This window comes from Diabrotica virgifera, chromosome 8 (genome assembly GCF_917563875.1).
Source record: "Diabrotica virgifera virgifera chromosome 8, PGI_DIABVI_V3a".
NCBI classification, from domain to species: Eukaryota; Metazoa; Arthropoda; class Insecta; order Coleoptera; family Chrysomelidae; genus Diabrotica; species Diabrotica virgifera.
Window position 1 is genome coordinate 49,478,843 of NC_065450.1, and position 22,596 is coordinate 49,501,438.

Consider the following 22,596-nt stretch of genomic DNA (forward strand, 5'->3'; position numbering starts at 1 on the left):
TATGAGTTGCGTTCCTGGGACGACTTTACTGAAAGATAGTTCATTCGATTACATGAAATCAACCCCAACTCAAGAATATCCGTCACAAAAAAATCATAGCATGTGATCTGTCTTTAAAAAGACAACCACATGCAACGGTGACATTAAAATTCTCGCGTTAGAGATATCATAGTAAATCACGAGGGAAAACCAGGAAAAACCTCGTGATACTATCCCGACATCGTAAGTATTTGGTCTCATATTTAATTTACTCTCAAAAATTAATACCAAATTCTGACTTTACTGTAATTTTGTTTAAATTATAAGTAATGTCAATAATACATGGATATATAAGTAATACTAAAATATAAAATATGTACTAACTCGACTATTGACTTACTAATTGTGGTATTTTCTTTCTATTGACTTCCTCTTTCAGTATGGGTATCCACATCCTACTGCATTCCACCGAGGAATTTGCGACACAATTGGTTTCGTTTAGCATAATTAGAGCCGCTTCTTTGATTTTTCTCTTTTTAAAATGTATCAATAGTATCTGAATTGCCGATATAAATGAGTCAAATTAAATAAATTATTAGAAGAATTTTTTTACTAAGCAACAACATTTTTGTTTCTGTTAGTAGTATTTTGTATTTTGACAACGGCACCCGATTTGGGCGTCGAAACGTTAATAAAAATAATTTTTTAATAATATTGCGGCTTATTTCCCATTATAAATAGTTAAAACACCAAGAAGATCTTTTATCAAACTATTAAAACAATAATTTTTTAATATATTCGTAAAATCGTTCTACAAGTTTCTTTCACTTGGTAAAGATGACTAATATATTCCTATTATTAGACATTTCGTTAAATTCGAATAAACGATTTAAATTTTTAGCCAAAACAAAAATTAACATAAATATATTGATGTTTTCGTTATTTACTATTTAAAATTGATAAATGACAAACACATTTTTGTTTAAACTACACTCGGGTGCAAAAAAATCGACCCACTGAAAATTTGGTCATTTTTGATGTCTCGAATTTTCTAAACCTGTTGTCCAATTTAAGTGATTTTTTACCATGTTATAGCCTTATTCATTAACAATATCGCTGTAATAATATTGTTGCTAGACAGGTAAACTGTCATTGTATACCGGGTGTACGAATCAAACTGTGTTTTTTTCTCAAAGTTCGCATCACCCTGTAGACTATTCTAGCGTTTATAAAATACTGAAATTAAAAACCAACTATAGCCTCAGGTTTTCTTAACATTCTGTTTTTAGGTTCATTCGCTTATGTTGGATAATAAAAAAGTTAGGTACTTTAACAACTGGCCATGTTCGTCATCACTACAGGGTGTTTCTAAATAAGTGCGACAAACTTTAAGGGGTAATTTTACATGACAAAATAATGACAGTTTGCTTTATAATCATATGTCCGCAAACGCTTCATTTCCGAGACATGGGATGTTAAATATTTTTTACAAATTGGCAATTCATTTATTGCTTTAAAACCAGTTGAGATATGCGAATTAAATTTGGTGGGTTTTAAGACGTATTTATTGCACATTTTTGACATACAATAATTAAGAATTTAATATTCACCATTAGCGCGCAAACGGGTATTATGACCGATCATATTACCCGTATGCACGCCAATGGTGAATATAAAATCCTTAATTGTATGTCAAAAAATGTGCAATAATTACGTGTTACAACCCAGCACTATTTATTTAGAGACACTTTGTACTGATGACGAACATGGCCAGTTGTTAAAGTACCTAATTTTTTTATTATCCAACATAAGCGAATGAATCTAAAAACAGAATGTTAAGAAACCCTGAGGCTATAGTTGGGTTTTAATTTCAGTATTTTATAAATGCTAGAATAGTCCACGGGGTGATGCTAACTTTGAGAAAAAAACAGTTTGATTCGTACACCCGGTATACAATGACAGTTTACCTGTCTAGCAACAATATTATTACAGCGATATTGTTAATGAATAAGGCTATAACATGGTAAAAAAATCACTTAAATTGGACAACAGGTTTAGGAAATTCGAGACATCAAAAATGACCAAATTTTCAGTGGATCGATTTTTTTGCACCTGAGTGTATTTCTTCTAATATTAGATGATAAAATACTTTAGCGTCTCCAGATTACTAACACACTAAAACTTTATTAAATAAAAGAAAATTTCACTTTATCGCTTTATCCGTAATATGCGCAAATCAGGAAGATAGAAGATGCATGGCAAACAAAGACAGAAAGATTGTCTCGAGATAAGAGCGTCTCCCTGTCCTACGCATCTAAAGTTCAGGGCAAAGTGGATTTTGGCAGCCACTGAGATATTACATGCAGAAACTAAGATATTACATTTTGGGCAGCTACTGAGATATTAAGGCGGAAATACATATCCGCGCCGCGAACTCCGCGCCGCGCCGTGTGAGCGCCGCGCGTTCGTGGCGCGGTTAATGATCGTTAAAATTTTTCATTTTGACGAACCTTCCGCGATCCAGAGGAAACTTACGAACATTTAGTAATTGTAGATAATTAGTATTAAATGTGGGTGCCTACATTGGATCCGTTTTTCTCCGATCAGATCAGATCCGATATCGGCCGACGTCGGGAGTAGCTTCTCCTATTCTCATCGAGAAGTGTTTGGTTTCATTCCGATTGGTTGCAAGTTGAGTTGCAAGTTGGTTGCAAGTTGGTTGCAAATTGGTTGCAAGTTGGTTGCAAAATGGTTGCAAGTTGGTTGCAAATTGGTTGCAAGTTGGTTGCAAATTGGTTGCAAGATGGTTGCAAGTTGGTTACAAGTTGGGGGTTGCAAGCTAACATGTTTAAATATATTCAATGTCATCATCTCATTTTCACTTTCCACGGTAAACATCAATAAGTTTGATATTTCCTTCCTAACACTCCATTACAAATATTCTACTCAGGCGCCCCAAAACCAACAAACCACTCGCAAACCCGTCCAAATACGTATTGCGAACCATCAAAGCATTTGTTGAAAAGCCGACAGAAGTTAGATCGTGGTGCGCCGTGTGCGAGCTGTTTGTGTGCCACTTGAAAACACGAACTAATCTAACAAATATGCTGCGCGCGAGCGGCTCGCACACCGAGCAGAGCGCATATGTATACCCGCCTTAACAACCAATGAGATTTTTGCCTAAATAAAGTTTTTGCACCAAAGGCGTGTGGGAGATTACGTCATTTTGTGACCATGCTTTATGTAGGATTTTTATACATTAGGGATTTTATTGGCAGATGAGGGAGGCAATTTCAGTGCTCCTTTTTTAATGTAAAAACTTGAATTAGGCAGGTGTCATGTTAGGTGTCATGTTGAGCTTTCCACGATGCGCCAAAGATACTTAACTTCACATTAATAAAATTTGCAATATCTCTGGTTCTAACTAACGAAAATTGATGTTTTTAATTTAGGGTACTCGTCGCATAGATTATAGAAATTAAATCTGTTAATTTTTGAATTGATTATTGACCAAGTATGTAATTTGTTTAAATAATTTAAAATATTTATTTTCAAAATTTTACAAGAAATTAATTACTGTTATAAAGTTTGTATAATTATAAATACAAATTTACTATTTTTATTTCTAGTTATACAAAGTTTATAACAATTAATTTGTTTAAAATATATTTGTAGTGTTATTGAGCAAAGAAAAGTATGTAATTGTAAAAATAATAAGCATAATTCAAGAAAAATTAGCACAGATTTGATTTTCAAATAAAAATAATTTTTTTTGTAAAATTTATTGTTAAACGATATTATTTATAACTATAACTATAATACAGAAACATTGAATGAAAGACAGCCTAAGATTTAATTTGCTTCGAAGATCACCACCAACGTTGATCCACCAACCGTTGACGTACGTTTCTTCCTCTAGGAGTCGTCAGAATGGCTTAAAGCTTGTTTTAAATTGTTTAACCCTCGGATGACCAAGGGGGTAAATTTGGACCCCAATGCATGTTTTTATTTAATAAATTCAGAAATATTTTCAATTTTAAACTCATTATTTTTTATTTGACTTTAATATCATTCTAGATACCCTCATATTTTGTAATAAAAAAATTCCCTATATTTTACGAAAAAAAAATATTTGCTTAATTTGGGGTCAAAGACGAACTCCCTTGGCCTTCCATATTCCAATTTTATATTAAGTAAATACCGTCTATTATGTGGATTTGTATGTAAGAAACATTAGTACATTCTTTCACGGTTTTTGCTGTAAATTTTAAAGAACCGCTTGGATTGACATGAAAAAAAGTTATATGGTGTCGATGTGTGCTTTTGCCCTGGGGGTGAGTTTCACCCCATCTCTTGGGTGAAAAAATTTATGTCCAAGATAAGTCCCGAAATGGATAAACTGACTAATTTTAGGTAACTTTTGTTCTATAGAGTTTTTTCACCAAATCAATACTTTTCGAGTTATTTGCAAGTGAATATGTTCATTTTTCAACACAATAACCACGTTTTTAGACGGTTTTTCGCAAATAACTCAAAACGTAAGCATTTTGTAGAAAAACATATTTTTAGCAAAACTATAGCCTATAAAAAAGTGAAAAAAACGATGTATATACTAGGTCTCTACATCTAGCAAAAGCAGAGTTATAGCTAATGAAAAATAGGTTCATATTCGAAAAATTACAAATAGAATAATTCAATGTGAAATATCCAAATAATGAAGCATTCTTGGGGAAAACATATTACAACTTTTTTAAAGTGTTTAAAAAAAAGCTTTATTTCTGTTTTTATAAAAAAAATTTCTAGCATCAAATGTAAGCAAGTTACGCTCAAAATAAAGTTGGTTAAAAATAACTTAAAAACTGTTAGAGATACCAAAAATCTTAAACAATAAAAAAGTCGGCTTTACTTTTCTGAATATTTTGTATTTTTTTGTTTTTCTGTAAGACAAAAATTGGTTAAGATTCGGTGTTTCTAAATTTGCATACACTCGTGATAAGTGACTCATTCAAGCCCTTTTAACTACAGCTCTTTCAAAAATAAGGACTTTGAACTGATGAAACTTACGGATCATATGATCAATACATACGCGAGTAAAAAACTTGTGAAGTGGTAACAATTAAGTTCATTTGAAATGCTAATTAGGGGGTGATTTTCAAGAAAAAGGGACCAATTTTTTTGAGCGTAACTTGTTTACTTTTGATGCTAAAAAATTTATTAAAAAAACAAAAATAAGCATTTTTTAAACAATTTAAAAAAGTTAAAATAAGTTTTTTCCAAAAAAGTGCTTAGTTTTTTGGTTATGGCACGTTAAAATATTCGATTTGGAATTTGACGAATATGAACCTATTTTTCATTAGCTATAACTCTGCTTCTACTAGGCACAGTGACGTAATATATACACCATGTTTTTCACTTTTTTACGTGCTATATTTTTGATTGGATTTTTTTTTTCGACCAAATACTTACTTTTTGAGTTATTTGCGAAAAACCGTCTGAAAACGTGGTTATTTTGTAGAAAAATTGGACATCTTGGATATTAGTGCACCCTAATATGTCTGTGTAGATTTTGGCATTGGATCCGACCTTAGGGCCAATTTCTCATATCGAGTTCAACTCCAGTTTAACCTGAACTTCTAGTAAACGTCAGTTTAAAGTCAAAATCGTCTTTCTCAATTCACACGTTCAACCGATGGCAGTTTAAACTTGAACGATGCTTGAACGGTGGAATTCGGCCGTTCAAAGATTTCAGAACTCAGTTCAGATGATTCCATGGACTACGCATGCGTTGTATTAACACGAAACGCTGTCATAATATAAATATATCCTATTTTATTATATTAAGCCTAACGATAAACGATAACATTATTTTTGTTTTTATAACATTTATTTATAATTATTAAAATGACTATTTGACTATAAATACTTAAATTTAACTTTATTCAAAAACAGCATAAAAATGGTAGTTCAAAATGGCGACAGTTTTTTACCTTTTGCCATCTATTGGCATTTCTCGAAAGCTGTAGAACGAGCGCTGACATGAACGCGCAATGAGAAATGCATTTCAAACAAAACCACAGATCACGGGTGAACCTGGTTCAACTGAACCATAGATTAACGCAGGTATGAGAAATCGACCCTTAGAATATAAAATAAACCGACCATCACTTGTAACACCGTTGCCGTATCCTCTATTTTTTCATACTATCACGTTATAATTTTTTGTGATAATATATTTGTGTGTGAAATGTATCATTTGTGTATTTTAGGTATATTCTAATATGTTATGTATAGATAGGTTTTTACTTAATTATTTTAAATCATTGTGAAGTTTAACTTGCTAGGAACCTTGTAATATTGTGTAATGTGTTAAAAGTAGGTAGTTTTGAAACACCAATTAAGTATAGTTTATTATGTTGTTGTTTTCACCAATTTTGAAAAAATGTGAAAACATTGAATTATCCACGTCCGTCCGTCCGTCTTGTCCGTCCGACCGCGAATATGACTCCTCCGTCACTATAGCAGGTAGAACAACAAATGAGGTGTCAAATAAAAGCTTATAAAATTCCTCACCTTTAGTACCATCCTTGGATTATAAGCTTTCGTTTGACACCTCATTTGTCATTCTACCTGGTATAGTGAGGAGTTATATTCGCGGTCGGACGGACAGGCGGACAGACAACCTATGTCAAATTTCTCACCTTTAGTACCATCTTTGGATTATAAGCTTTCATTTGACACCTCATTTGTCATTCTACCTGGTATAGTGACGGAGGAGTTATATTCGCGGTCAGACAGACAGACGGACAGACAACCTAGGTCTAATTTCTCACCTTTAGTACTATCCTTGGATTATAAGCTTTCATTTGACACCTCATTTGTCATTATACCTGGTATAGTGACGGATGAGTTATATTCGCTGTCAGACAAACAGACGGACAGACAACCTAGGTCTAATTTCTCACCTTTAGTACTATCATTGGATTATAAGCTTTCGTCACCTCATTTGTCATTCTACCTAGTATAATGACGGAGAAGTAAACGTTCTTATTCTATAATTCTTGTAGGTACATTTAACATTGATTGACATTATGAAAAAAAATATAGAAAACAGCATGGCAACACTGTGACGCACAAACATAAGATTCAGCTATGCGTTACATAGGGTGCATTAATATCCAAGATGTCCGAAAAATTAACATATTCACTCGCAAATAACTCCAAAAGTATTAACTTGGTGAAAAAACTTTATAGAACAAAAGTTGCTTAGAATTAGTCATTTTATCCATTTCCGTACTTATTTCGAACATATATTTTTTTACCGCCAAAAGGTCGTGAAACTCACCCCTATAGCCCAGTAAATGAACGGGAAATTCGGCGATACCGTGTAATTTTCAGGGGCAACTCCGAATTGCATGAAAATTTGGCTTTAGGTTCTACTTACCATCTACTTCAAAGTTGAAATTGTGCCGTTGGTGGCTTTTACTTGGGGGGTGACAGTCACCCCTTCTCGGGGGTGAAAAAACATACCTTCAAGATAAGACCGGAAATAGATAAATTGACTGATTTTAAGCAACTTTTGTTCTATAGAGTTTTTTACGTAAGTCAATACTTTTCGAGTTATTTGCCATTGTAAATGTTGATTTTTCGACAAAAAACTGCGTTTTCAGACGGTTTTTCACAAATAACTCAAAAAGTAAATATTTTATCGAAAAAAATATCCTTAGCAAAAGTGTAGCTTATAAAAAACACAGAAAAATGGTTTATCAGTAAAGTATATCAACCAAATAAAAACAAAGTTTTAGCTCATGAAAAATACGTTCTTATTCGTCTAATTCCAAATCGAATATTTCAAGGTGAAATCACCGAAAAATTAAGCACTTTTCGTGAAAACCCCATTTAAACTTTTTTAAAGTGTTTATAAAATGCTTTGTTTTAATTGTTAAAAAAGTTTTAGCATTAAAAATAAGTGAGTTACGCTCAAAATAAAGTTGGCCCTCTTTTTTTTGTAAAAAATCATGAAAATCTCGCCGTGTTTAGCTCCCCAAATGCAATTAATCGCTACCGCTTTACAAAAAATGTACTTATCTATCTATTTTTTATATGATCTGTCAGTCTCACCGGTTTAAAGTGTTTATTTTTGAAAGGGTTGTAATTGAGAAAGCTTGAATGGGCCACTAATCACGAGTGTATGCAAATTTTGAACAGCCATATCTTAACCAATTTTTGTCTTACGGAGAAACAAAATGAAACTAGCATATTTATAATAGCAAAACCTACATTTTTTTACTCTTTAAGATTTTTCTTATCACTAATACTTTTTTAAGTTATTTTGAAAGAATTAAATTTTTCAAAAATTTTTAGAAATTTTTTTTTTAGTATAAAACCAAATGTTTTCAAAAATAAGCACTTCAAACCAATCAAACTTACAGATCATATAAACAATACACATACAGTTAAAATAGATGGTAAATCCAAACGATTAATTTCATTTAGGGTGCTAAATAGAGGGAGGTTTTCACGATTTTCTTTACCAAAAAAAGGGGCCAACTTTGTTTTTCAGTGTAACTCGTTTATTATTGATGCTGTAAACTTTTGTAAAGAACAAATAATAAGCTTTTTTTCGATACTTTAAAAATGTTAATAAGGTTTTTCCGAAAAACGCTTCTTTCTTCGGTGAATTCGCGTTGAATTATTAGATTTGGAATTAGACGAATAAGAACGTATTTTTCATGAGCTACAACTTTGTTTCTACCCAATTTGTAGACTTTACTGGTACACCATTTTTTTCGTTTTTTTATAGTCTACACTTTTGCTAAAAATATTTTTTTCGATAAAATATTTACTTTTTGAGTTATTTGGGAAAAACGGTCTGAAAACGTAGTTTTTTTGTCGAAAAATCAACATTTTAAATCGCGAATAACTCGAAAAGTATTGACTTACGTAAAAAACTTTATAGAACAAAAGGTGCTTAAAATAAGTCAATTTATCCATTTCCGGCCTTATTTTAAACACGCGTTTTTCACCCCCCGAGAAGGGGTAAATGTCACCCCCCAAGTAAAAGCAACCAACGGCACAAACTCAACTTTGAAGTGGAGGCTAAGTAGAACCTAAATCCAAATTTTCATGCAATTCGGAGTTGCCCCTGGAAATTACACTCCAAAGCGGTCATTTATTGGGCTACTAGGGCAAAATCACACATCGGCACAATATCACTTTTTTTCTTTGACATGTTAGCTATGTGTATGCCAAATTTCATGTCAATCCAAGCTAGTGTTGCCAGGTCCGATTTGTTTTTAATCGCTACATAAGCAAAAACAAATCGGGATTTAGGGTTGTAAATCGGGACAAATAAACAACGATAGCTCAGTGAATGACCGTTTTAAAGTGTAATTTTCAGAGTTAACTCCGAATTGCATGAAAATCTGGTTTTAGGTTCTACTTACTGTCTACTTCAAAGTTGAACTTGTACCGTTGCGTTGGTTGTTTTTACTTGGGGTGTGACAGTTAAAGTTACCCCTTCTCAGCGGTAAAAAAACGCGCGTTTAAAGAAGTCCCAAAATATATCAACTGAATAATTCTAAAAAACTTTTGTTCTATATAAGTTTTAAACTAAGTCAATACTTTTCGAGTAATTTTGTCGAAAAAAATATTCTTAGCAAAAATGTAGCTTTTAAAAAAGCACAAAAAATTGTATGTTCAGAAAGTCTATAAAACCACTAAAAGCAAAGTTTTGCCAGAAAACCAGTAAACCAGAAAACCGGAAAAAGCAAACCTATTCTTCTTATTAGTCAAATTCCAAATCGAATTTTTCAACTTGAAATAACCAAAAAATTAAGCAATTTTCGGACAAAACCTATTAAAATTTTTTAAAATGTTTAAATTTTTTTTAAATTTTGTTTTATATAAAAGTCTCTAGCATTAAAACAAAGCGAGTTACGCTCAAAATAAAATTGGCTCCTTTAAAAAAAAAACGTGAAAACCTCTCCCTATTTAGCACCGTAAATAAAATTAACCGTTACCGCTTTACCGTTTATTTATAAATGTATTGTTTATACGATCTGTAAGGTTTACCGGTTTGGAGTGCTTCTCTGAAAAAAATTGGTTTTATAGTAAAAAAAAAAAAATTTTCTAAAATATTGGAAAATGCCCTTTTTTCAAAATAACTTACAAAATATTAGGGATGCTAAACATCTCAAGGAGTAAAAAGTAGGTAGGTTTTGCTTTTATAAATATAATAGATTCATTTTGTTTTTCTGTAAGACAAAAATTGGTTAAAATATGGCTGTTCATATTTTGCATACACTCGTGATTAGTGACTCGTTCAGGCCCTTTCAATCATGTAAAAAATACATAAGTAAAGTAAATTGTTTGTAAAGCGGTAACGAATAATTTCATTTGGGCTGCTAAGTAAGGGGAGATTTTCACGATTTTTTTACCAAACAAAAAGGAGTCAACTTGATTGTGAACATAACTCGCTAGTTTTGATGCTAGAAACTTTTTTTAAAACATAAAAATAAACCTTTATTCAAAAAGTTTTAATTGGTTTTTCCCGAAAAGTGCTTCATTTTTTGGTTATTTCACGTTAAAATATTTGATTTGGAATTTTATGAATAAGAACGTATTTTTCATGAGCTACAATTTTGCTTTTGCTGGGTCTATAGACTTTACGAGTTCACAATTTTTTTCATTTTTTTATATTATGCTACATTTTTGTTAAGAATATTTTTTTCGATCAAATACCTACTATTTGAGCTATTTGTGAAAATTGCCTGAAAACGTGATTTTTTTGTCCAAAAATAAACATTTTCAATCGTAAATAGGTAACTCGAAAAGTATTAACCAAGTTAAAATTCTATATCACTAAAATTGCTTAGAATTAGTCAATTTATCTATCTCCGGACTTATTTTAAACGCGCGGTTTTTCACCCCCAACTAGGGGTGACTGTCACCCCCCCGAGTAAAAGCAACCAACGGCACAAGCCGTCCAAATTTTCATCCAATTCGGAGTTGATCCTGAAAATTACACGGTATCGCCCTATTTCCCGTTCATTTACTGGAATACAAGGTGTTTCTATAATCTGTATTTAATCCTACATAATAATAATAATAAGACGAAATTACAAAAAAAAATCGTAGATTAAGTAAATTATTTTTTATTTTTTATTAAAATTATATTTTTCATTCGATTTTGCCGCTTTTAGGAGTGCCTTGTTTTTATAACATAGTTATAAAATTCACTGTATAAGTTGTCCTAAAATTGGTTTTTGTGGGTGAAAATCGGGACATTTAGTGTCCCGATCAGGTACAAATCGGTACGCGTCTCCAGACCCCTGAAAATCGGGACGTCCCGCGCAAATCGGGACATATGGTAACGCTAATCCAAGCGGTTCTTTAAAATATAGAGGTTTTGCAATATTTTACCTTTAAAGAACGTACTACATTTCATTATTGAAAAAAAAAAATTGTTTGCTAAACCTGTGGCGACGTAATTAGTGTATATTTGAAAATTTCTTTAGTTCGAAGTTCAGAATGATGCTTCCTGTTTTTGTTCAGTTGTAATTAAAAATATGTTTTACTAATGTTTATTTATAATTTATTGATACAATAGTAACATTAAAATTACGAATACATTATTACATTTCTTAAAACAACTTCATTTTTTTGTCAATTGTCATTTTTTACTTGGGGTAATTTTTTACCCCCGTTGGTCATCCGTGTAACAAAAAAAGGTTGGTCATCGGAAGGTTAAAGAGATTTACTGGAGTTACACATTAACTAATTGCACTTTGTAATCTATGCAACGAGGTACAATAAATTAAATAAAAAACCTCAATGTTCTTTGATTAGAATCAAAGATATTTAGTCCATTCTTTCACGGTTTTTGCTCTAAATTTTAAAGAACCGCTTGGATTGACATGAAATTTGGCATACGTATAGCTTACATGTCAAAGAAAAAAAGTGATATTGTGCCGATGTGTGCTTTTGCCCTGGGGGTGACTTTCACCCCCTCTTGGGGGTCAAAAAATATATGTCCAAAATAAGTCGGGAAATGGATAAACTGACTAATTTTAAGTAACTTTTGTTCTATAGAGGTTTTTCGCCAAGTCAACACTTTTCAAGTTATTTGCGAGTGAATATGTTCATTTTTCAACAAAATAACCACATTTTTAGACGGTTTTTTGCAAATAACTCAAAAAGTAAGTATGTTGTCGAAAAAAACGTTCTTAGCAAAAATATAGCCTATAAAAAAGTAAAAAAAAAATGGTGTACGCGTTAGGTCTCTGGATCTCGTATAACCAGAGTTATAGCCAATGAAAAATAGATTCATATTTACCAAATTTCAAATAGAATATTTCGACGTGAAATATCCAAAAAAAACTTTTTGGGGAAAAACCATTATACCTTTTTTAAAGTGTTTAAAAAAAGCTTTATTTATGTTTTTACAAAAAGTTTCTAGCATTAAATTTAAGCAAGTTACGCTCAAAATAAAGTTGTTCCCTTTTGTTTTTGCAAAAAAAAAATCGGGAAGACCACCCCCTAATTAGCAACTTAAATGAAATTAATCGTTACCGCTCCACAAATTATTTTACTTATGTTGTGTTTATATGATCTGTAAGTTTCATCGATTCAAAGTGCTTATTTTTGAAAAAATTTGGTTTCAAAGTAAAATTTTTAAAAATTTAAATTTTGAAAAATATGCTTTTTTTCAAAATATCTTAAAAATTGTTAGAGATACCAAAAATCTCGAAAAACAAAAAAAGTCAGATTTGCTTTTCTGAATATCATGTATTTTGTTGTAGACAAAAATTTATTAAGATTTGGTGTTTATAAATTTGCATACATTTGTGATCAGTGACTCGTTCAACCCCTTTTAACTACAGCCCTTTCAATAATAAGGACTTTGAACCGATGAAACTTACAGATCATATAAACAATATATACACGAGTCAAGAAACTTGTGAAGTCGTAACGATTAAGTTCCTTTAAGATACTAATTAGGGGGTGATTTTCTCGATTTTTTTACCAAAACCAAAAGGACTAACTTTATTTTGAGCATAACTTGTTTAATTTTGATGCTAGAATTTTTTTTTATAAAACAAAAATGAAGCTTTTTTTAAACACTTTAAATAAGTTGTAATGAGTTTTCCCCGAAATGTGCTTCATTTTTGGTTATTTCACGTTAAAGTATTCCATTTGGAATTTGACGAATATGAACCTATTTTTCATTAGCTATAACTCTACTTCTACTAGGTGTAAAGACGAGATATATACACCATTTTTTTAAATATTTTACAGGCTATATTTTTGTTAAGAATGTTTTTTCGACAAAATTCTTACTATTTGAGTTATTTGCGAAAAACCTTCTAAAAGCGTGGTTAATTTGTTGAAAAAATGAACATATTCACTGCCAAATAACTCGAAAAGTATTGACTTAGTGAAAAAACTCTATAGAACAAAAGTTACTTAAAATTAGCCAGTTTATCCATTTCCTGACTTTCTTTGGACGAATATTTTTTTACCCCCAAAAGGGGGTGAAAACCACCCCCAGGGCAAAAGCACATATCGGCACAATATCACTTTTTTTCTTTGACTTATTAGCTATGTGTTTGCCAAATTTCATGTCAATCCAAGCGGTTCTTTAAAATTTAGAGGTTTTGCAATATTTTACCGTTAAAGAACGGACTAATTGCGACTTTTGTAAATTTGAAGTTATGAATTTAAAAGAAATAGTAAAATCGAGGGTGCAAGTCGCTTCGTTTTTAATTTTCACCTTTGGTGCATCATGTACGGCTACTTTTTAAAGGAATCCCTTTGAAATTTGGTTGTCAACACTTGAACTTTTAATCTTTCAAATGATGCTTTTGAAATTCTTTCTTAATGTGTTTTTTTTTTAATTCGTGTAAAAATACCAACATTTCGAATAAAATTTACTTTCTACGTGTTGATGCGTCTGAATTGTTTTAAATGTTTATAATATTAAGATCACAGTACTTTTGTTTATGCGTTTGTAATGCGTTTCCGTTCAATTTGGCGCGTTCAGTATTCACATAGACCTAATAGTTTATGCATAATAACGTTGTAAATAGAGCTTTCTGGGATAAACAATTTGCAATTCGTGCAATTTTGCAATAACTATTAAGGGCGTGGGCGCAAAATTTTCCGCCAACGTGTTTTAAATGCATTTATTTTTTTAGAATCCTGAGAAAACTAATAAGTATTTTTGAAAAACTTAAACGCAGAATGAAATGTTACATTATTAACGAGGGCTTTAAACAACCAAAGTCCCTTGAATAACCAAAAAAATTTTTAGAATGAGATATTTGAAACTAAAAATCATAGTCCAGGGCGCATCTGTTTTGAGATGGACGTTGAAAGGTGACTCATATTTTTTCCAGAAATTTCTTTTAATTAACTCCTATAATAATAATTTGGTTATCGTCCCACTCAAAAATGTCAGGAACATTGTTTAAATAATCAAAATGTCAAAAAATGAAGGAAAAATTCGATTATTTTCTTCGTTTTTTGATTATAAGTTTTAAAGTATTCATTTTCGAGAAAAGTTGTACTGATATAAAAGTTGCAATAATTGCGAAAAAACCATAAAAAACAAGTATTTGCATTTTTCGTTTTTCAACCATTTATGCCACACTTAGGACCTTCATATTTTACCCAGAAAAACTATATAATATAGTAAAACAATACTGTAAATTTTATTAATATCGGTGCAATAGATTTTGCAAAATAAATTTTGAGTCCAGGTTTCGCAAAAAAAAATTCATTTTTTCAAAATGTTGCAGGACTGAAAATAAAGCAGATAGCAAGTTGAATTTGTTTTACGTATAGAAGAATACCGTACCTTTCATTTGCAATTTTTAAAATTAAAATCCATTAAATACCACGGCGTCAGGATTTATTTTAAATAAACATTAATTTTTGGTGCTACGCGCAGGACAGCGGTGTTCGATTCACACAAGTTGATTTCCACCAAAATTTCTTCCATTCTTTATATAATATATTATTTTCTTACACTATATATTGTTGTATTTTAATATTTTAATTCCACAAAAATCAAACTAATTTGATTATTGTTTGTGAAATATTGTTTAAACAGTTGCATATGTTTAAAAATAAAAAACTTTTATTCTCTAACTTAAAATATATGAACAAAGAAAGTTTTTGTCAAAAAAAGGGTTATTTCAAAGGACAAAGCATCTGTTTTTATTTTGCAATAAACAAATTTATTTATTTACATCAAAATGTACTAAAAATTAAAATTTGTCAATATCAAAGGTCTTTGGAATGCCCAATCAGAGCAAACTATTAGCTGTCCTGCGCGTAGCATAAAAAAAAATGTGTATTTAAAAAAATTCCTGGCGCCGTAGTGGTTAACCGATTTTAATTTTGCAAACTGCAAATGAAAGGTACGGTATTCTTCTATATGTAAAAAAAATGAAACTTGCTGTCTGTTTTATATTCAGTCCTGTAAGATTTTGAAAAAAAATTTTTTTTGCGAAAGCTGGATTGCAAAATTTATTTTGCAAAATCTATTCAACCGATCTTAATGAAATTCACAGTATTATTTTCTTATATCATAAAGTTTTTATTGGTAAAATATGAAGGTCCTTAGTGTAGCATAAATGGTTGAAAAACTTAAAATGCGAATACTTGTTTCTTTATCGTTTTTTTCGCTATTGCTATTTTGCAACAAAGGTGACAATTTTTAAAATTTTTAACGATTTCTATATTGTACGAAATTTAATTGCGCAACTTTTATGTCAGTACAACTTTTCTCAGAAATGAATACTTTCAAAGTTATAAACAAAAAACGAAGAAAAGATCGACTTTTTCCTTCATTTTTTGACATTTTGATTATTTAAACAATGTTCCGGACCTTTTGGAGTGGGAGGATAGCTCAAATATTATTATATGACTTATTTTCAAGCAATTCCTGCAAAAAAATATGAGTCACCTCTCAACGTCCAAATGTACTAATACTTTTACAGATGCGCCCTGGTCTATCATACTACTTAATTACATTTTCTTTTTTTCACCCCTGTAACTTATTAAAATAAGCATTATAGAAGTTTTCTGGGACTTACGGCCCTCGGTAATAATGCAATCTTTCATTCTACGTTTAAATTTTTCAACAATCATTATTAGTTTTGCCAAGATTCGAAAAAAAAATGAATGCATTTAAAAAACATTGGCTCCAAATTTTGCGCAGACGCCCTTAAGTGAAATTACTTGAAATTTCTATAGCGGTGCTTTAAACTTTTTTGGGAATTTTGAGAAAAGTTATTAACAATTTTCAAAACATCGACTTAAGAAGCTATTTGTGCAATAATTAAGTAACAAATTAACACAAATAGCTTTTCAAATTCTCATTTTAAAGAATTTTCTATACTGTTTGAGTAAAATTATAGCAATCTTCCATCGTTTAATTATTTATATATTGTTTATAAGTAAAAAATTACGTTTAGACTTTACATTATTATGTTTATCATATTGTTGTCACCAAATTTATCAAAAGCAGTTGTTAAATACCTGTATCAAAGAATGTCACGAAAAAGGCTTTTATTTTATTAATTTCTTTTAAATTTTTCGCTGTTTTACTTGCCTGAAATGATTTAGTCTGATGTTTAAACCCAGTCACCCTTATTTTCTTCTGTTGTCCCGAGGCTTCTTGGCATATCCTCGTATAGAGCAAAATCATGGTAGTCCATATTAGCGAGAACATGGGTAGCAATATAAATTGCATGTAGTTGTGTGGAAAAACGTTGACAACTTCGCACGTGACCCCGTCAATCCATTCGTTCCAGATTAGTGGCACAAAAGCTGCAGAAAAAGCTGCCGCCCATCCGATAGATATAAGAACGTAAGCGAACTTTTTCACCATGAAGCGAGCGTAATGTAAGGGGTAAACTATAGCTAGATATCTATCCATCGCGATGAATAGTAAGTTACATATTGAACTGGAACACGCGAAAGAAGTTAGTACGAATCGCAAGAGACACCTAATTTTCACTTTTCCGAAATCGTCGATGGTATAAAACAACATGTGATACGGTATAGAAACACCCACCATAAGATCACTTACAGCTAGGCTAAAAACAAAGTAATTCGCTATCAACGAAGACAGCTTTTTACTCATCAAGATCGCGGAAAGGGTTAAACTGTTTCCTAAAACCGTTAAAAAAGCAGAACTGATACTTATACACATCCACAATGTGGTACCGCAATACTCACAATTCTCACTACCCATAATAAACACTACTACACTTAATTCTATTGACTAGGTATTCATCTCAATGTCGATTTTTGGCCCGTATTTCAATTAACGGAGTTTTATTTGTGAGCTTTTAAGTAGCAAAACAACATTTTGAGTGCTCTGGTGTGTCGATACACGCGATACAACAAACACACTGTTTTGTTTTTGTTCAAGCGGTCTTCCTCGTATTGCATATTATTGCGAACTCTTGCATGGGGAAATTGAAATTTGACGCGCGTACTCAGAGAGTTCTGTTTCGATTATCGTATTACACTACACATCCAACTTGGTAGCTTATTTATGACTAACTAGAACTAGCGAACTAATTGTATCGACTCTGATAGTTTTCGTTTAGAAAATGATACAGTTAGACCGGGCAGTATTGTCGCCCCCGCTAGCGAAATTATTCCGATTCGATTTTTTTGCACAAACTTACTCAAAAAGAGGTCCTTATAACATATCCACAGGGTGTCGGGCGGTGCCGTGGTCGAAAAATTGTTTAAGCAATTTTTTTTAAACAAATTCACAAAAATAATTTTTTAATTTCGAACAAAATTTTTTTAGATAAATTGGCTTATTCTGAGCAAAAAAGTCTCTTGTCATTTTTGTCTAATATTGATTGGTGTCGAGTTATATCCGATTAAAAATTTGAAAAATGCGAAAATGGCCATTTTCAAGGCTTAATAACTCGATTAAACATTATTATTATGAAATTCAAAAAGTCACCAAATCAAGGTTCAAATCCCTTTTTCAAGGTCCTGAAGAGATTTTTGTCATTATTTTATTAGAAAGCTGTTATTTTTAATTATTAACAATTAGCGCTATAGTCCAGCATGTATCGTCGCCCCCGTTAGTGAAATTATTTCGATTCCATTTTTTTTGCAGAAACTTACTCAAAACGATGTCCTTATAACATATCCACAGGGTGCCGGGCGGTGACGTGGTCGAAAAATTGTTTAAACATTTTTTTTAAACAAATTCACAAAAATAGTTTTTTCACTTCGAACAAATTTTTATAGATACAGTTGAGTCCGCGAGTCTTTACCCGTGCGTCATTAATACCTGGCGAGATAAAACACATACTTTTTATCTAGCATCATTCTCTTCCACGCATGAAACTCATGATATGACGTGCTGACGTTTGTTATTAAGTAAAAACACATGTTATTTTTATGAACCATCTAGAGTCAGTGCATTGAAAAGAGATAGGTACAAAAAAAGACGATTCGGTATGTTTTCATATTTTAAGCACAATTTGTTTGACGTTTATGCTTTGTTTAATTTTGTGGCTGTCAGTCAGTTGAATTTTTTGCGGTTTTTGTCGAATTTTTGCGTTTTTAAGTTTCTTTATATTACACAAACAGTTGTTTTCACAACTAATTTTATATTGGGCTTTGAAATTTTAAGGTATATAATTATATTTTGGCAATTAATATTTAAAACATACAAAGCTAACGTCATTCACACGATAAAGAAATGACTGTGTTTAGATTTCCGTTAAAGTGAATAAAATAACAAAAATAAAATATGTTATTGAATTTTTTTATAAATTGTTTATTTATTTATTAATCAATAATAATAAAATAATTTATTAAGCTACTTCAAATGTAGCTGTAATTCTGCACAAAAATTTTGAAGCAAAACTTACATTTGACATTCTATATATTTGATAACGTCAAATTTTATAATAAAACCCGTAATCGGAACAGTAGCCACTTTCTGTCAGTTGTTGCGTGAAATAGATTTCCGACTTATTTCGTATGCTTTAAATGATGACGCATGGGTAAAGACTCACGGAGTCAACTGTAATTTGGGACATTCTGAGCAAAAAATGTCTCTTGTGATTTTTTTCTAAAATTGATTGTTGTCGAATTATACGCGATTTATATTTTGAAAAATGCGAAAATGGCCATATAACTCGACAACAATCAATTTTAGAGAAAAATCACAAGAGACCTTTTTTGCTCAGAATAACCCAAATTATCTAAAAAAAATCGTTCGCAATAAAAAAAATTATTTTTGTGAATTTGTTTAAAAAAAAATTTTTAAACAATTTTTCGACAACGGCAACGCCCGGCACCCTGTGGATATGTTATAAGGACCTCGTTTTGAGTAAGTTTCTGCAAAAAAATGGAATCGGAATAATTTCACTAACGGTGGCGACGGATACATCCTGGACTATAGCGCTAATTGTTAATAATTAAAAATAACAGCTTTGTAATAAAATAATCACAAAGATCTCTTCAGTACCTTGAAGAAGGGGTTTGAAACTTGATTTGGTCACTTTTTGAATTTCATACTAATAATGTGTACTCGAGTTATTAAGCCTTAAAAATGGCCATTTTCGCATTTTTCAAATTTTTAATCGCATATAACTCGACAACAATCAACTTTAGAAAAAAATGACAAGAGACCTTTTTTGCTCAGAATGAGCCAATATATCTAAAAAAAAAATTGTTCGAAATGAAAAAATTATTTTTGTGAATTTGTTTAAAAAAATTGTTTAGACAATTTTTCGACCACGGCACCGGCCGGAACCCTGTGGATATGTTATAAGGACCTGTTTTTGAGTAAGTTTGTGCAAAAAAATCGAATCGGAATAATTTCGCTAGCGGGGGCGACGATACTGCCCGGTCTAAGTGTTTGTAGATACAGTATAAAACAGAAAATTCATGGAATCGACCGATTATTATATTTATCAGTAGAAGGTACTCAGAGAATAGAAAATATTTCACAATATTTAATAAATAGACTCATGATGGCAAGTTAGTTATTTTTTCAACCCTAATGGCAACACGCAACATGTAAAAAAAGCAAAAATGAAATTTTTTAAATTGACATTAGATAATGAATAAATTATATAGGTATACTAAGGATTTCCACAGTTTTCACTGTATTCCTTCACTACACCGTTCTCTCCAGCTCTTTCTGTCTTGCCAGTCCCGTTCCTGTAGATTTCTTCTCTCCATTGCTTCGTCTACTTCATCTCTGAAGGATCTTCGGGGTCTGCCCCTCTTCCTTTTTCCTATCGGGCTCCACTCTGTTATTCGGTTTATCCACCGATTTTGGTCTGCTCTTCTGACATGTCCGTACCAGGTTAATCTCTTATGTTCGATGTAGTCTATTATGTCTGAGTTCACTCCCATTCTTCTCTTAATCTCTGTTATTTATTCTATATCTCCTTGTTACTCTGCAGCTTCTCCTTTGGAATTCCATCTCTGTTGCTCTTGTTTTATTTGTGGTTTTCTTATTTGTTGTCCAATTTTCACACCCATAAGTGAGGATACTTCTTGTCAAGGTATTATATTCTTCTTTTTGTTTTTACTGATGTTCTTATCCCACAGTATCGGGTTCAATTTTCGTATGCAGCCTCTTGTTTGTCCTAGTCTATTTTTTATATCTTTCTCAGTTGTTCCTTTGTTTGATATTATAAAACCTAAATACTTGTACTTATCTGTTCCTCTGATTTGTTTACCTTCGTCTATTTCCAGTTGTTTTATTTCTGTATTCTCCGTTGTTAGGTATTCAGTTTCCTTTAGGTTTATTTCCATCCCATTCTTTGCAGTGGCGGCTCGTACCACTTTAAGAAGGTAGTGCCAGAACTCGGGCAGCCGCCAAAATTTTTAGGGACGGATTCACGATATTGTCAAAAAAAGGTATATGACAACAAAAACTAAAAAAAAATATGCGCTGATACTTTTATCTTATGTATCTTAAGTTTATTGATCTGAGGTGCCAAGCAATTGTCCAACATTGATCAAAACAGTTCCGTAAATTAATTAATAATAAAAACCTCTTAACCTACCACCAGCATTTACTGCTGATAGTGGTTGAAAATTGTTATTACGATTTAGTCTCTATTTACCAATTTATAAAAATAATACTATTTCATTTTTCGCACACATGCACTAATTTTTGTAATGTCACTTTTAAAGTTTACGATATATGAAGTTCATTCTTCTATTTTTTGGTTGCAAAGTTTTCAATGACTTTATAATTAAAATTATCAATACAATTTACAAAATACTTTTCTGCAGATAGTATACCTAAAGCACTATGTTTTAACATCGAAAAACAGCATTCTGCTTCAGATGTTGATATAGGAATTGTAACTAAAATAATTAAAAGTTTAATAGTTTCTTCAAATGTGCTTTTTAAACCTTCCCTCTACAATAAAACCGATAGCGAAACAACCCCAGAGGTAGTACTTAATTCGTCTCGCTAATACAGTACCTACTTCTAATTCAGTTTTAAACCGAGTTTTGCTTAAAAATTAAAATTGTCTTCATGTTTCATTAAGAAATGATTCGGAGAACTGATGCTTATAAGCAGAAAACTTCTCCGACATAAATAAATTAGAAGCAACTAAATGTACGCAGAAGGTAGACCTTTGAAAGGTCTGGTACTTTGAATAATATGAACCTTTAAGTCGTTGTCTAATTCGGCGCTAAAATTGACCAGCTCCTTAAATATGCCTCTATTTTCTGAATTTTCTTTTTCGTCGTGACCTCTTAAAGCTAACTCGAAAGCTCCACAACACCTTATAACATTTGTAGTTATTTTCTAGCGAAAAACCACCAAAAAATTTTTTTAAGATACTAATCTTCATTGTCAATTAATAAATTAAACTTAAGAAATAATCAAAATATTATCAACATACCCACGATCATGATGCACTAAAAGTTTAATTATAAATACAAAAACTTTTTAATAGAAAATATACATAATAAAAGCGACAAACCAGCACGTAAAGAAACTCAAAATAAATAGACCTGGGATCATACCCTCGTGCCTGGCACAGAGATTCTAATTTTAAGTTATACTAATAGTCCAATATAGCCCTTTCTCTGTCACTTACATAGAATGCTCGTAAAATCTTCCTCTCTTTAGTCGTGCCAGTACTGACTTCGGCACGAAGGAGATTCTCCTGTCGAATACTCTCCGCTGTCGGCAGGGATTGTATTACGCCCATAGTTGCCATATTTTATATAATTTATGAAGATCAAAAGAAATACACACAAAAAAATTAACAGGAATTAAAAAGTTTTGAAGATAAAAAATATGTTTCTGCATAGTTAGTAAGGTAGTGCCATGGCTCTATGGCACTACCTCACGGGCCGCCACTGATTCTTTGTATATTCCTGTTCCAGTTTCCTCATCATAAAACTGAGGTCATCTTCGTCTTGTGCGATCACTATTTGGTCGTCAGCAAAACTTAAGGTATATAGATATTCATTCCTTACTGGTATACCCATTCCTTCGCACTTTCTTTTCCATGGTTTCAGGGTCTTTTCCAGGAATATTTTGAACAGGGTAGGGGATGTGGAGCAGCCCTATAGTAGTCCCTT

General features: G+C 31.7%; 2 protein-coding genes across 2 annotated transcripts in view; one reads left to right on the forward strand and one right to left on the reverse strand.

Moving 5' to 3' along the window:
- The window catches only part of LOC114338380 (5-hydroxytryptamine receptor 1A), a 59,965-nt gene extending 42,180 nt beyond the window's left edge, over window positions 1–17,785 (reverse strand). Inside the window, exon 1 of the mRNA XM_028288971.2 lies at window positions 16,598–17,785. Coding sequence (XP_028144772.1) covers window positions 16,598–17,242 — 645 coding nt within the window. The 5' untranslated portion in view covers window positions 17,243–17,785. The remainder of the gene's footprint in view (window positions 1–16,597) is intronic.
- The window catches only part of LOC114338382 (serine/threonine-protein kinase SMG1), a 213,284-nt gene that overhangs the window by 90,924 nt on the left and 99,764 nt on the right, over window positions 1–22,596 (forward strand). The window lies entirely within an intron of this gene.